Source organism: Mesocricetus auratus, unplaced genomic scaffold, assembly GCF_017639785.1.
Source record: "Mesocricetus auratus isolate SY011 unplaced genomic scaffold, BCM_Maur_2.0 Super-Scaffold_100014, whole genome shotgun sequence".
NCBI lineage: Eukaryota > Metazoa > Chordata > Mammalia > Rodentia > Cricetidae > Mesocricetus > Mesocricetus auratus.
The window spans coordinates 20,072,480-20,087,762 of NW_024429197.1; the positions used below are offsets into that span (position 1 = coordinate 20,072,480).

The following is a 15,283-nucleotide window of genomic DNA, read 5'->3' on the forward strand; positions in this document are numbered from 1 at the left end:
CGCGGAGGGGGCATACAAGGGAGTTTTCCTTGCCGGCGTTTCTGGTTTGCTCAGTGCTGGCAAACGTGCTGGTAGCTGCGGCTGCGCCTAGGATCGGGAGCCCCAGGCGAGCGCGGGCCAGCAGAACACAGGAGCATCTCGGCGTCCTGGTTCCAGACGGCGTGGCCCGCGGGTCATGGCCAAAGGAGAGGGCGCCGAGAGCGGTTCCGCGGCGGGGCTGCTCCCCACCGGCATCCTCCAAGCCAGTGAACGGCCGGTCCAGGTGAAGGTGAGGTCCCGAGAGGAGGACAAGGGGTGGTGGGCAGGCCGAGAGGTGGGCACAGGGGCTTCTGGGGTTAGGCCTGGTCTTGGGATACTGGAGGGTAGCAGGGTACAGCGAGGCTTGGAAAAGAAGAAAGTCCAAGGGGTGCTCCGGGACCGGGGAGTGATGGAGAAAGTCTGTAGCCCCTTTGCTCACCCCCTACACTGAGTTTGCTCCAAGAACAGTGCCGGCAACTCTTCATGGCGTGGGGCTCTCACGCTAGTTTCTCTCCTTAGATCTGGAAAGACCCCAAAATCTGAGAGTCCCCTTGGTTCTCCATCTCTCACCCCTCCACTCTCACGCTTTAACTCTGAGAAGGGCCGCTCAAGTTCATTCATAAGAACAAGGGCTCTGCTCTTAAAGGAGCCGCATGCCGAAAGCATTTGTGTGACTATGAGGGTTCACATGCACAGCGTTCCGCGTGTCTCGACTCCGACACCTCTCTCTCTCTCTCTCTCTCTCTCTCTCTCTCTCTCTCTCTCTCTCTCTCTCTCTCTCTCTCTCTCTCTCTCTCTCTCTCTCTCTCCCTCCCTCCCTCCCTCCCTCCCTCCCTCCCTCCCTCTCTCTCTCTCTCTCTCTCTCTCTCTCTCTCTCTCTCTCTCTCTCTCCCTCCTTCCCTCCTTCCCCCCTCCCTCCTCTCATTGGTCATATCTCTGTGGATCTATTTAACAACCCCATGAAACCGTGCGGGCCCCCAGGAAAGGGGTCGCTGACAATAGATCTACTTGGGAGGTGCTTAACTTTTCCTTTTAATTTTATTAGCTGATCTTGGAAGGAGTGAGTGAGCAATTATGCTATTGCCATGTATGACTAATCTACTTTCCCCGGGCAACCTCAGCCTCCCCTAGTGCTTGCTCCACCCGGAGAAGGCCGAGCCTTGCACCTGGAGCCCTTTCACCCCTCTCCAAGGTCCCCTAGGAGCCGGAGGGTAGGACTGCTCAAGGGTTTGCCTAGAGCTGAAGATTGTCTATAGGGCCCGAGGACTGAGACAGATGGAAGGAGCAGCTGTGGCTGCAGTGGGCTATGCTGGGGCCTCCCTGCAGCCTTGGTGCCCTCACCCAGTAGGCAGGTGGATCCTGGTTCCTGCAGGGTGTCAGGGAGGGAGCCTGGGCTGGGCTCAGGCAGCCTTTGACAGCAAGAGGATTTTCAGGTTGTGGCAGCCAGTGCGGGGCGGGAACCGGTCCACTGCTACAACATGCTCTCTCTGAGTAACTTGGAAAGGAGCAATGGCTGGGGGCCTGGGAGAAGATTTTTCTATTTGTTTGCTTGCTTTTGTTTGTTTGAGACAGGGTTTCTCTGTGTAGCCCTGGCTGTCTAGGAACTCTCTCTGTAGACCAGCTGGCTGGCCTCTAGCCCAGAGACCTGCCTGGCTCTGCCTCCCAAGTGCTGGGGTTAAATGCATGTGATACCACACCTGGCCTGGGAGAAAATCTTTAAAGATGGAGGGTGATAGGTTTCCTCAGAGTCTGGGGGAGGTAGGAGGATAAGTCTAAGTTTAAGGGCAACTTCCTCTGGGATACGGAAAGTAGGATTTACCTACGTGGGAATTGGGCAAGGTGGAGCTGTCCCTCCTGACCCAGTTGGCCTCTGGCACCTTCTAGGTTGCTATATCCAGGCTTTCCTTTTCTCCCCAGAAGGAACCAAAGAAGAAGCAGCAATTGTCCATTTGCAACAAGCTTTGTTATGCAGTTGGAGGGGCCCCATACCAGTTGACAGGCTGTGCCCTGGGGTTTTTCCTGCAGATCTACCTGCTGGATGTGGCTAAGGTGAGTGCCTGAGCGCCAAAGGCGCCACCAGTATCCAGAAGTGGAAGTGGCAGGCTCCTCTTGGTGGCTTCACTCAGTTTTCCCTTATGGTAAAACAGGACCAGAACACATTCCTTGGCTGCCACTCAGGGTCACAATGGATGAGAATTAAGGCTTTAGGAAGTGTCTGGGGGGTTGGGGGAGTCTGTCTGCCCCAGGAACCATAGCTGGCAACTCTCCCTTGCCTGGCAGGAGCAATAGAGCCTGGAGGACTAAGCGGCTGTGAGGGAGAATGGGACCCGTTGGTGACGCTGTTCTTAGAAGAGACTGGCACACCATGTCCCTGGCTGAAAGACAGTCAGCTGGCTTGGCTCGGGGTTTTAATGGATGTTGCCAGGCTCTTGGAAAAACTGTATCTCACCCTCACCTGAGAGGTGGCAGCTTGGTGGTGCGTAGGGAAACCTGAAGGTATAGACATGTTAGAGTGCCCCATTACTTGGGGTCTCTGCTGGGGAGGGGTAATTTGGGTAAAGCAGGGCTACTGTGTGTATTTGAGAAGTCTTGGCCAGAAGCCTGGCATCCAAAGAATTCGCCCTGTCTGGATGAGAGAGTGGGAGACTGAGTAACCATGGCTTCAGGGTGCCCTCTGTGTAGCATCGCTGGGCAAGTGAGGCATATTGGTTTCCGTTTGCAGGTGTGGAACACTGAGCCCCAGAAAGAACAGAAGACTCATTCAGTAACTAGGTTTCAAATAGTTCCCATGGCTGGGTCTCCAGGGGGTTATAATTAAGAGGAACCTGCAGTTGAGCATAAAATGGGGTTAGAGTAAGTGAGTATAGGGTAAGGGAGTACAGGTCAGGAAGGGTCGCCAACTTTCCAGTGCAGGGCTTTGACAACTGGACAAGGCAGCATTTAGGAGGCTGAGGCAGGAGGATTGAGATTTCAAAACCAAGCTAGGACTCTGTTTCAACAACAAAGTAAATAAATAAATAAATAAATGTTTTATGGATGAGGTTGAAGCCAGAAAAATCTGTGTTTAGAACCTAGAGTGTTTAGAGGTCACCGACCACTTTCTAAAAAACATCTATAGGGCAGGCATAGTGGCACATATCTGTAACCCCAGCACCAGCAAGTCAGGATTGCAAATGAGATTCTGTCTATCTGTCTGTCTCTCTCTCCTTCTCTCTCTCTCTCTCTCCCTTTCTCTCCCTCTCTCTCCCTCTCCCTTTCTCTCCCTCTCTCTCCCTCTCCCTTTCTCTCCCTCTCTCTGTCTCTCTCTCACCCTCTCCCTCTCTCTCTCTCCCTCTCTCTTTCTCTCCCTCTCTCTGTCTCTCCCTCTCCCTTTCTCTCCCTCCCTCTCCCTCTCCCTCTCTCTCCCTCCCTCTCTCCCCCTCTCCCTTTCTCTCCCTCCCTCTCTCCCCCTCTCTCTCTTACACACACAAATACACACATACATGTGTCATGGTGGGGGAAGTCACTGGAGAGGCTGCTCAGTGGTTAAGGGTTTATGATTTTTTTGAGGACACCATGGTCGTAAAGTACCCATGCCAGGCCACTCACAACCACAGCTACCTACAACTCCAACTATAGGAGATCCAGGGCTCCTGGCCTCCTATATCATTCAACCTCCCCAACAAATCAATCACATAATTTAAAATAATAAAATGAATCCCAAAAAAAAGATGATGAAAGAAAACATCTATCCATTCCTTTTTCCCTATCCAGGATAAAGCCTGACCTCATAAAACACACCACAATCCATAACTCTTATACAGATGGAGAAACTGAGGCTCATTGTGGTTGCCCAGGGAACAAATACTAGCTCTGTTATCAGGGGGTCAGGGGCTCAGAACTGTGAGATGAAAGGAAGGAAATGATTCTGTGTTCATTCTGTTTGGTGAGATGTTTTTAAGTATAGCAGAGGGGAAGAAAAGACTCAGAAAAGCTTTGGACAGTCTTACTCTGATAATAGAGTTATCAGAGAAATGCTGTCTGCGCCATCATCATCATCATTATTATTTAATTAATTTATTTATTTGTTTTTGAGACAGGGTTTCTCTGTATTGCTTTGGAGGCTGTCCTGGAACTTGCTCTGTAGACTAAACTGGCCTCAAATTCACAGAGATCCACCTGCCTCTGCCTCTTGAGTGCTGGGATTAAAGGCGTGTGCCACTAATGCTCAGCCATCATCATTATTATTAATTATTATTATTACTATTATTTTATCTTTTGGAGACCGGGTGTCTCTATGTAGTCTTGACTGTCCTAGAACTCACTTTGTAGACCAGGCTGGCCTTGAACTCAAAGAGATCTGCCTGCCTCTGTCTCCTGGGTGCTGGAATTAAAAGCATGAACTACCACTCCCAGCTGCTGCTGTCATTATTGTTTTTCACAATGTGAGGGAATTGGACCCAACACCTCATCCATTCTAGGCATGCAATCATCCATTCTAGGCATGCAATCATCCATTCTAGGCATGCAATCATCCATTCTAGGCAAGCAATCATCCATTCCAGGCAAGCAATCAATCATGCTACCTCCCGGATCTGGTCACTCTTAAGAAAGTGAGTGAAATTGGGGGGTGGGGACTCCACCTTTGATCCAGCACGCGGAAGACAGAGGCAGGTAGATTTCTGAGTTTTAAGGTCAGCCTGATGTACAGAGTGAGTTCCAGGACTGCCAGGGCTCCAGAGAGAAGCCCTGCCTCGAAGAGGGAAAGAGTGAGAGAAAATGTTAACGATCCAGTGGGGCCAGTCACAGTGGCTTGGCTGCAGCAGCCAAGGAAGCCCACGAAGGTGAACAAAAGGTTGAAGGCCGTCTTCTTCCCCATGGCAGGTGGAACCACTCCCCGCTTCCATTATCCTTTTTGTGGGCCGAGCCTGGGATGCCTTCACTGACCCTCTGGTGGGCTTCTGCATCAGCAAATCCTCCTGGACCCGCCTGGGCCGCCTCATGCCCTGGTAAGTAGAGACACTCTTAGACACGCTGATGGCCAGGCTTCTGGTGTATCTTTCCCTCCGCCCTTCCAGCGCTCGCTCGCCACAGGCTGGGGCTTGAGGGGAAGGGTGACACAAAAGCAAAGGTGTTGGAAACGAAGCTGAGGCCTTACCTGCCCCAGACATGGGCACTGGGACACCTAACCAGTTCATTTGTGGGCTGGCCAACGTGTGGAGTCAGCTACCCTCCCTCAGCTCAGGCCTCAGGGTTCCCCAAGGTCCATCCACTCTGGTGAAGCTGGAATCCTCATTTCTCCCATTGGTCACTTCTGCAGTGGCAGAAGTTGGTCTTCAGAACAGGTCAGAGGTTGCCTGGGTTTGAATGGCAGCTTCACTATTTACAGCTGTGCTGTCTTGAGCAAGTTACTTAAAGGCTCTGAACCTTAGGTAAGATGGAGGTATGGTGAGGGTTTTAATATGTAAACCACTCAGAATAGTGCCTGGCAGGTATTGATACCCAATTTGACATTCCTTCAAGGTGGTTAATGGTAGGCCTCCTGCAGGGGCCACGCTGAGAATGGAATTGCAGAGCCATCATTTCCAAAGCTTTGAGAGTGAAGGGTCTATTTCTTCCCTTGGTCCTATTCAGCCTCAGCCGGTGGGGCAAGGTTGGGGGAGGCAGTTGCCACAGATCAGTCAGTGATGGAGACACACAAGACAGGCCAAGCCTGGGCTCTGGTTCCCTCCAGGACATCCTGCTTCAGGGGGTGGGGGAGTGTACCCCTTTCATCTCCGGCCCATCCAAGCTTAAGTGGGCGCCTTCCTGCCCCAGGGGCGCCCATACCTGGTCTCCGGCCTTCAAAGCTATTCCAGCAGCCTCTGCACCTCCACAGTTTCCTTTCCCACGAGGCCCCCCACCCACCCCAATCCTGCCAGCCCCTGGCAAAAGCCCAGCTTGGAGCCTTTGATCCAGGCTTCACGGCCAAGGGGATGGAGGAGGACAGAAGAGCCTCCTTTACCTGGACAAGCTGCTCAGGGAGTCCTGAGCGCCAGCCTGTGAGACTTGGCCCAGTGCCGGCCTCCTGGCAGCTGGTGGAGGGCGGGGCCCTGCTCCCACATCGCCTCATGAGGCCCAGCCAATAGGAGACCGCTGTCTGCGGCGCTGCCGCCCGGGGTTACTCCCAGTCACATCGGGTTCCTGGGCCAGCATCGCTGTTCAGCTGCCCGCCTGAGAGGATGGAGTGTTTGAGGAAGGCTGAGGAGGAGCCCTGTTCTCTGAGGAGACAACGTGGAGGGGTGGAAGGAGAAGGAGAGCCAGCAAGGCCTCCCTGTGGGAGGGAGATCTGAGGACTTTTGTTTGGTCAGCTACTCCATGAAAGTTGCTGGGGACTCCTTAGGCTGCTTTCTGGGTGGCAAGTGCCTGGGTATGTGTCAGAATACACATGGATGGCTCATAGGCAGAGGGGCCCTTGTATTTATCCCAGGTTGCATCTCCTCAGTCCAGACACCGTAATAAAGAGGCTGGATCTGCCCGGGTTGGTTAGTGTTAGCCCTAGCCGGGGCAGTTTTTACTCCAAGCCCCTCCTACAAACTACAAGGGTGCTAACATTCTGTGTCCCGGGACTTCCTAGGAAACCCAGTCATCAGGGGCACACAGGAGAGACTGAGATGCAGCAGGCTGCCCCTGAGGTAGATTTCCAGTAATTGTCCACTCGTGGTCCAGGCCTGTAGTGGTTCCCGAAGGCCACTTCTCGTGCTGAGTCCTCCTGATATGATCACAGCAAACACTTAATGTCCCAAGTACTGTTCAACATTTTTTCTGTCAACTTACTTAAGATTGGAGCCTACTTCAACCCACAGAGTTGAAGCCCTTACACTTGCCTGTGAGGTGTCCCATTTTCCCCACATTATCTCCTAATTCCATCTCCCTTGCTCACCGCACTACAGCCCATGGGCCCTGCCTGCTGTCCACACTCTGGCCTAAGGACCTTTGCACTGACTGTCCCCTGCCTGGGCCCACCCTTGCCTCAGAGGTCTGCAATGCAGACTCCCTGACCAGCTCCGCACCTTCTCAGCCAGTTGTGAGCTGCAACCTCAGTGTGGTGCACACTTAGCTTGCTTTAGCTTTAGCCTGCTTTCTTCATAGCATTTTCCCCCTTTTAATATGTTATATATCTGTATAAAGACCATGACAATGTGTGTGTGTGTATATGTATGCATGTGTGTATATAAACTTTACCTTATTTATGGACTTATCTGTGGTAGAATTCAAACGCAGGGCCTTACACATGCCAGCCAATTGTTCTATAGCCTTGATCTTTGGTTTTGTTCTTTGCAGACTAGGTTTCCTGTAGCCCAGGCTGGCCTCCAACTCCTGATTCTCCACCTCCTAAATGCTCAGATTGTAGTTGTGTACCAACACCTCCAGCTCAACCCTTGCTTGTTTTGTTTTTGAGACAGGGTCTCATTATGTAGCCCAGGATGCCCTACAACTTCTTATGTAGACCAGGTTGCCCTCAAACACACAGAAATTCACCTGCTTCTATCTCTTGAGAGCAGAGACAGGTATTCCCTGAATTTGAGGCCAGCCTGGTCTACATGGCTACATAGACATACCCTGTCTCAAAAAAAAAGCAAACAAATATATATATACACGCATATATATAAAATACACACACATACACATATATGCATACGTATATTAGCGTGTGAATGTTTTGCTTGCATGTCCACTTGTGCCTGGTATCTGAGGAGGTCAGAAGAGGATGTTGAATCTCTTGAAACTAGAGTTAGAAAGGGTGTGAGATACTGAAAATTTAAGCTAGGTCTTATGCAAGAACAAGTGCTCTTAAGTGCTGAGCCATCCCTCCAGTCCCCATGCCCTTCATTTAAAAACAAAAAACAACAACAAAAAAAAACAGATCTCACTATGTAGCCCAGGTTGACTTTGAACTCACGTTTTTTTTGTTTTGTTTTGTTTTGTTGTGTTTTTCTGCCTCTGTCTCTTGAATCTAGGGACTACAGCCCTGTACCACCACGCCCAGCTCACTGTAACCTTTTTTTCCCCCCGAGACAGGGTCTAGACAGCCCTAGATATCCTGGAACTTGCTCTGTAGACCAGGCTGACCTCAAACTCACAGAGATCTTCGGCCTCTTCTTCCCAAACGCTGGGATTGAAGGTATGCACCACCACTGCCTCGTGCATTCCAATACTTTTTCATCTTTCAAACCAAAATTATGAGTTTATCAAGAGAGAATTCCACCGGGCGTTGGTGGCACACACCATCAATCCCAGCACTCGGGAGGCAGAGGCAGGTGGATCTCTATGAGTTCGAGGCCAGCCTGGTCTACAGAGTGAGTCCCAGGACAGCCTCCAAGGCAATACAGAGAAACCCTGTCTCAAAAAAAAAAAGAGAGAGAGAGAGAGAGAGAGAGAGAGAGAGAGATACTTCCTTCTCCCCCACTCCCATTAACTACTTTTTGTTGTTGTTGTTCAAGGGTGAAATATTGTGGGGGGGTGTAGGTCAGGGGACAACTTTCAGGAGTTCATTCTTTCTGCCATATGGGTTTGGTGAATTTGAACTCAGGTCATCAGGCATAGACAGTAAGTGCCCTTAGCAGTTGATGTATCTGATTTGGTGACCCCCCCACTCCCATAAGTCCAACTGTGCAATGCTTGTCTTTTAGAAACAGTCCTATTTCATTTGGCCATTCCTCAAGGTTCTGTGTTATAGATTTTCATCTTCAGGGCTGAATAACATGTAATTTATGATGTTTACCAACTAGAGTATGAGTTCTTCGAGAGCGATGATGTCTTTTTCTTCATGGATACATTTTCAACAGTCAGAATAGTTCTAGCACATCTTTGAGCTTCATAAATATTTGGGTGAATGTTGAATGTAGGCAGGGTACTTTTTCTTTTTCTTATAAGTTATTTATTCTTATTTTTGTATACATTGGTGTTTTGCCTACATGTATGTCTGTGTGAGAGTGTCAGATCTTGAGTTATACACAGTTGTGAGCTGCCATGTGGGTGCTGGGAATTGAACTGGGGTCCTCTGAAAGAGCAGTCACTGCTCTTAACCACTGAGCCATCTCTCCAGCTCCAGGCAGTGTACTTTTTCTTATTTTCATTTATATGTGAGGAAATGAATCTCAGAGAAGTTAAATAACTTGCCCAAGACTAAGTTTTTATCGTGACAGATTTAGAATTGGATCCCAGAAGTGTATGCACCTCAGCCTTCCTCTTTTTAGAAAATATTTCTTGTGCATGTGTGTGAGCGTGTGCGCATACACGTGCGCATACCACAGTCCATGTGGCAATTTGTGGGAGCAGGTGTGTGTTCCAGGAGAAACTATCAGGTTGTTAGGACTGGCAGCAAGTGCCTGGGGCCTCTGCCTTTTAACCTTTGTCCTCAGCTTCATATGCTAATACTGTGAAGTTGATCCATCCTCAGGAATAACCTCTCATAATAGGTTGGACTCACATGTAGACCAGATTTTGTCCCCCACCCTCCTTAGAGTTCTGTGACTGGGTTCATTCCTCTCCCATGGCCCCTCTCTCCTCCTTCACCTGAAGTTGGCCTCTCCCCCCGACTCTAGCTTCCCAGTGTGTGTACAAATGAAGCATGAAGGTTGAGGACAGGTGTTGGGACTTCCCGCTTCACTGGGATTCTTGCTCCAGGAAAGATATGCATGAGACTTGGAATCTGACCTCATGTTCCCTGCTCTCTGACCCCTTCATGCTCCTTGCTCAAGACTTTGGTCCAGGAGCTTGCCCCCAGTGTGTCCTTCAGGCATGGACATCAGTCTCTTCCCCTGAGGCTGTGGGTTGGAAGGGTTCAGAGCAGAAACTTCCTTCTCCATTGATTGGCACCTGAGGAACAGATTTGGGCTCTTAGAAGTCTCCTGCCTGCACTCAGACCCTTCCCTTCCTTAGGATCATCTTCTCCACTCCCCTGGCCATCATCGCCTACTTCCTCATCTGGTTCGTGCCTGACTTCCCACTAGGGATGGGAAGGTCACATGGGTTCCTTTGGTACCTGCTTTTCTACTGCCTCTTTGAGACACTTGTTACGGTGAGTGTGCGCTCCTCCCCTTGGTACCTTGGCAAGGGGCAGGGTCAAGGGTGACCCCTGGGGCCTCTGCATGTCTCTCCATCCATCTAACTGGCTGAGAGCTTCTCTTCCACAACAGTGTTTCCACGTTCCCTACTCAGCTCTCACCATGTTCATCAGCACAGAGCAAAGTGAGCGAGACTCCGCCACTGCCTACAGTAAGTCCCTCCCCCATCAGCTCAGCCCTGCCCACAGGGGGGCCCTGAACCTTTTTGCTCCTAGCCCCCCTCCCATACCTTGTATTTTGTGGGCCTAGCTCTTTGCTCTACTCTTCAGTGTGTGTGTGTGTGTGTGTGTGTGTGTGTGTGTGTGTGTGTAAAACCCCCCTCCCTCTGTCCCCTGTCTCTTGTGATGCTGGAGATTGACCCCAGAGCCTTGTGTCTGCTAAGCAGTCACTTAACCATTGAATTATATCCCCATCCATGAAAGCATGTTAAAAAAAAAATAACTCAACCCCTTCATTGCTCAAGTGGGCCCCAGCAGGATATAGAGACTGATTTGAAGGTTGCATAGAGAAAGACCATGAATGTAGGTTGAAATGTCATCACCCTACCCCTGAGCCCACTTACCTGGAGCCAAGAGTGGTTCCCATCTGACCTTCCTCCCCAGGCCTATGGGCCATGAGTCACATCCAAAAAGACCTTTTCCCTGCCTAGGGATGACGGTGGAGGTGCTGGGTACAGTGATAGGCACAGCAATCCAAGGACAAATTGTGGGCCAAGCCAATGCACCTTGTCTCCAGGACCAGAATGACTCTGCAATTGTCAATCGTACACAAAGCACCGCCTCCCTCAAAGAAACGGTGAGGCACCTGGTGGGGCAGGGATTTGGGGGGAGGGAGAATAAATGGGGTGCTTTGCAGTTATCCTAAAAGTTGTAATAGTGGCTAGTGTTTATTAATTAGTGGGCATCTGGTAAATGTAAATTTTAGCATGTGCATATACCTACTTTATAGACACGGAAAGTGAAGCCTGGGAGGCTGAGTAACTTGCCTAGGGTCCCAGCGAGTTGCAGAGATGGGGGAAGACTTGTGCTGTGGGCTCACACACTACATAGTCTGGCCGTATAACGTTTTGTATACTTGGACTTAGCCCAGCCTTGGGAAGCAACAGCAGGTCCAGGATGACCCTCCTGGTTCACAGATGGAGACAGTGAGGCCCCCACAGGAGAGGCCTGGCCTGAGATCGTGGAGTGGGGCTGCTGGGCTGAGATCAGACTGACCCTGTCTCTGTATGTCATAGCAAAATGCATACCTGCTGGCAGCAGGGATCATTGCCTCCATCTACGTCATCTGCGCCATCATTCTGGCTCTAGGCGTGCGGGAGCAGAGAGGTGAGAAGTGTGCTGGGGAGGGCTCAGCCCGCAGCCCAGGGGAGCGGTGGGCCCCTTCTGCCTGCTCCTTGGACTTTGGGACGGACTTCTGCTCCCTCTTCATCATCCTTTCTGATCCCTAGAATCCTACGAGGCCCAGCAGGCCGAGTCAATGCCCTTCTTTCAGGGCCTCCGGCTGGTCATGAGTCATGGCCCCTATGTCAAGCTCATCGCAGGCTTCCTTTTCACCTCCCTGGCTTTCATGGTGAGTGGGGCCTGAGAGGCTCATCCTCTGAGCAGGTCTGATAGGAGTGGGGCAAGTAGAGGTCTCTGAACCCCAAGTCACCTTCCCCCTTTCATTTCCTTGTCCTTCCATCTCTCAGTTGGTGGAGGGCAACTTTGCCTTGTTCTGTACCTATACCTTGGGCTTCCGAAACGAATTCCAGAACCTCCTCCTGGCCATCATGGTGAGTACAGGGCATATGGTTGGCTGATGAATGGGTCTTTGGACTGTCCGAGGACACCTTCAGGCTGGTCCCTAGTCATAATGGGATGAGGGAGGTTTCCCTAGACCTCCCCTACAAAATCGCTCAGGGAGGGATAGGAGAATTTGAGGGTAGATGGGTACAGAGGCCGGTACAGCAAAAACAAGGATGCCAACAACTTTGAGAAGCTTTACATTCGGGGATGGCTTGTTCTCAGCTCCCCCGGGAAGCCTTCAGACATACCTGTCAACTTCCTCGCTGCCGATGGCTGACCTGGGAGCATCTTTGGGGGCCTGGGAAGGGCAGGAAGGTTCTTTGCTGCAGTCACCCACCTGCTCTACCTTTTCTGCCACTCACAGCTCTCGGCCACATTTACCATCCCCATCTGGCAGTGGTTCCTAACCCGGTTTGGCAAGAAGACAGCTGTCTATGTTGGGATCTCAGTGAGTGGGGCTCAAGGGGTAGAGTTTGGGTTGCGCTGGTTATGTGTGGTGGGGTTACAGATGGGGACCTCCCAGGTGACCCACCTTCCTCATTCTCTGTCCTAGTCAGCAGTTCCTTTTCTCATCTTGGTGGCCCTCATGAAGAGTAATCTAATCGTCACTTACGTGGTGGCCATAGCCGCTGGTGTCAGTGTAGCAGCTGCTTTCTTACTACCCTGGTAGGTATATATGGAGTCACTGAGTTTGTTTCCCAGCCCACAGCCTCCATGCGGGGTCTGTGCTCTGGTGGCTCCTCCCCTGTCTTTCTATGGGTCTGGGATGAGGTGGGTTGCAAGTTCCCAGAAGGCAGTTCCTTCTCACGGACACGGATACCATGTGGGCTGGTGGCTAGGTGAGGGTAACTCATGGCTACCACTACCCACTCTGCATAGGTCCATGCTGCCTGATGTCATCGATGACTTCCACCTGAAGCACCCTCACTCCCCTGGCACCGAGCCCATCTTCTTTTCCTTCTATGTCTTCTTCACCAAGTTTGCCTCTGGAGTCTCACTGGGTGTCTCTACCCTCAGTCTTGAGTGAGTGGCCTGTGAGTCTTGGGCAAGGCTGGGGACAGGGGCAGGGTCCAAGCACTCCATCCTCACCACTCCTTGCCCACTGGGTCCCACAGCTTTGCTGAGTACCAGACGCAGGGGTGCTCCCAGCCAGAACAGGTCAAGTTTACACTGAAGATGCTGGTGACCATGGCTCCCATCATCCTCATTCTACTGGGCTTGCTACTCTTCAAGCTGTATCCCATTGATGAGGAGAAGCGACGGCAGAATAAGAAAGCTCTGCAGGCTCTACGGTGAGAGTGGGGGAGGGTGTGTGTGTGTGTGTGTGTGTGTGTGTGTGTGTGTGTGCCGTCTAAGTTCTTAACTTGTGCCACTGGTGAACACATCCAGACAATTCTTAGCTATGTGCTAGGTACTATACTGACTGCCTTTGTATGTATTTACTCAACAAGCAACAAACACTTTCTGAGTGCCAGCATTGTGGTAGGAAAAACAAAAACAAAACAACACACACACATAAACAAATGGCAAACAGAAAATGGCCAGGCCTGGTGACACATGGCTTTAATTTCAGAACTCTAAGAGGCAGAGGCAGGTGGATCTTTGTGAGTTTGAGGCCAGCCTGGTCTACATAGTGAGTTCCAGGACAGAACTATGTAGAAAGACCCTATCTGTAAAACCAAACCAAACTCCCTGTTCTGAAGGAGCTTGTATTTAGAAGTTTGCTTCCAGGACACCCCTTTCTCCCCAGCCTTCTAACAAATCCATCCTAGGCAGCTGAGGTGATTTGTTTTTTTGTTTTTGTTTTTTGAGGCAGGGTCTCATTTAACTCAGGCTGTTATCAAACTAGTTGTGTAGCCAAGGCTAACCTGGCCTCTCCTCCTAAGTGCTGGGATGACAGCCACTCCCATGGCAAGATTCTTATGATTTCTAGCCTGCAGATGAAGAAAATTGAAGTTTAGCCAGGAGATGTGGATAAGGCTGTGCTCTAGCTGCAACCTGTACTCTGATGCCTTCCTGGCACACAGGCCCTCCGGTGTGGCCAGAAATGATAGGACAGGGTAGAATGACTCATGGCACCTTGTCAGCCCGCCAGAGCCTGTGGCTCTCTGAAGTTCAACAGGGACAGCGACCAGCAGTTTCTGGGCCGACAGTAGGAGTGAGCAAACTGTCCTGTGGTGTAGACATGACTGACAGCTGGCTCGGACTCCAGGGCCAAGATTGCTAAGGCAGGCGGTGGCAGAGGACGGTAGAGCTGTTTCCTCTAACCTGTCTTTTCTGTTGCAGAGACGAAGCCAGCAGCTCAGGTTGCTCTGACACAGACTCCACAGAGCTGGCCAGCATTCTCTAGGACCTGCCACGTTACCCACATCCACCACTCAAAGGACCTGAAGCACCAGGTAGCATGAGGCGTGGGATCTTTCTGTCCTCGCACTGAACAGCTGTTCTTCCTGTGTCAAGACAGGAGCCAAGGACTGGATGGAGGGTGAGCCGCCCAGGACATCTGTGCCCACTGACGGGCTGGCCGCTCCGTAGCCTCCTCACTGCCTGCCCACAGGGCCAAGCCCTAGGGCTGCTACTGTGAATATGCCAAGGACTGACTGGGCCTAGCTCAGAACACTAATGTAGAAACGTTTTATACAGAGACTAATTAATAACTTAATGACTATGTATATAGTGATGTGTGTATGTATATGTCTGTGAGCTATTAATGTTATTAATTTTCATAAAAACTGGAGAACAAGGCTGCCTCCTCTCCATCTATGTTCTTAGCCATCCATGGAGCCTTTTGATGAGGTCCAGATAGTCAATGGGCTCACAAAGCCACAGGTGGGTGGGACAGTGCACCTGAGGACACGATGGCTGCCTTGCCTGACATTTACTCTGTACCGAGTGCCTTATGCTGGCTTGGCACACAGTTCATGGTGATCTCATTGAACCTGTGGAACCCTTGTGTCATAGCAGGACTGCCCCGTCTTCAAGATAAAATGTGAAAACCCAAGCTCTAGCGTTAAAAGGGATGTGGTAAAGTCACATGGTAAAGAATGACGTAAGCGGAGCTCCATCTCACCTCTGTGTTTAACCACTGCTCCCCATGTCCCCATGTAAGAAAGGCCAAGGAAACAGAAGGCCACTGTTTTCTGTCCCTTACCATCTGAGTTGGTAGGGCTAGGTGTACTGGTTGGGGTCTGTACTGTCCCTGGAGACTTATCCCATAACTGTTGTCAGTAATGTTGAAGGTGGAGACTGTATGTGTCTAGGTGTGGGTGTTGGGTTGTGGTGAGTCTCTGGTGGGGGAAGGCCTGGTTCCATTCCTGCAGTATAAACATTCCCACTGTAGCCAGTTCAAGTTACTCTTGCTTGTACCATCTTGTAAATTCCCGAGAATTTAAT

The 15,283-nt window shown here is 50.8% G+C and overlaps 1 protein-coding gene across 3 annotated transcripts; it reads left to right on the plus strand.

Annotated features, from left to right (window-relative positions):
• Positions 1-14,633, plus strand: Mfsd2a (major facilitator superfamily domain containing 2A). Of its 3 annotated transcripts, none has more exons than XM_021235498.2 (14): positions 1-268; positions 1,939-2,067; positions 4,882-5,006; positions 9,922-10,060; positions 10,179-10,257; positions 10,756-10,901; positions 11,341-11,431; positions 11,554-11,675; positions 11,794-11,877; positions 12,255-12,338; positions 12,444-12,556; positions 12,770-12,913; positions 13,006-13,182; positions 14,177-14,633. In XM_021235498.2, exons 1-14 carry the CDS (start codon positions 176-178, stop codon positions 14,238-14,240), a joined length of 1,590 nt encoding a protein of 529 aa, XP_021091157.1. In that variant the 5' UTR covers positions 1-175; the 3' UTR covers positions 14,241-14,633. The 3 variants fall into 3 exon arrangements, with proteins under 3 accessions (XP_021091157.1, XP_005084395.1, XP_021091159.1); XM_005084338.4 differs by having other exon boundaries at positions 2-268; positions 1,936-2,067; XM_021235500.2 differs by lacking the exon at positions 1,939-2,067 and having other exon boundaries at positions 2-268.
• Positions 14,634-15,283: the final 650 nt, after the last annotated feature.

Bases quoted from the DNA above. Each gene is read 5' to 3' on its own strand.
- Mfsd2a (XM_005084338.4), top strand. From the start codon at position 176: ATGGCCAAAGGAGAGGGCGCCGAGAGCGGTTCCGCGGCGGGGCTGCTC. The intron at 5,007-9,921 runs GTAAGTAGAGAC...TCCCTTCCTTAG, and splicing joins CTGGGCCGCCTCATGCCCTG to GATCATCTTCTCCACTCCCC. The intron at 12,914-13,005 runs GTGAGTGGCCTG...TGGGTCCCACAG, and splicing joins GTCTCTACCCTCAGTCTTGA to CTTTGCTGAGTACCAGACGC.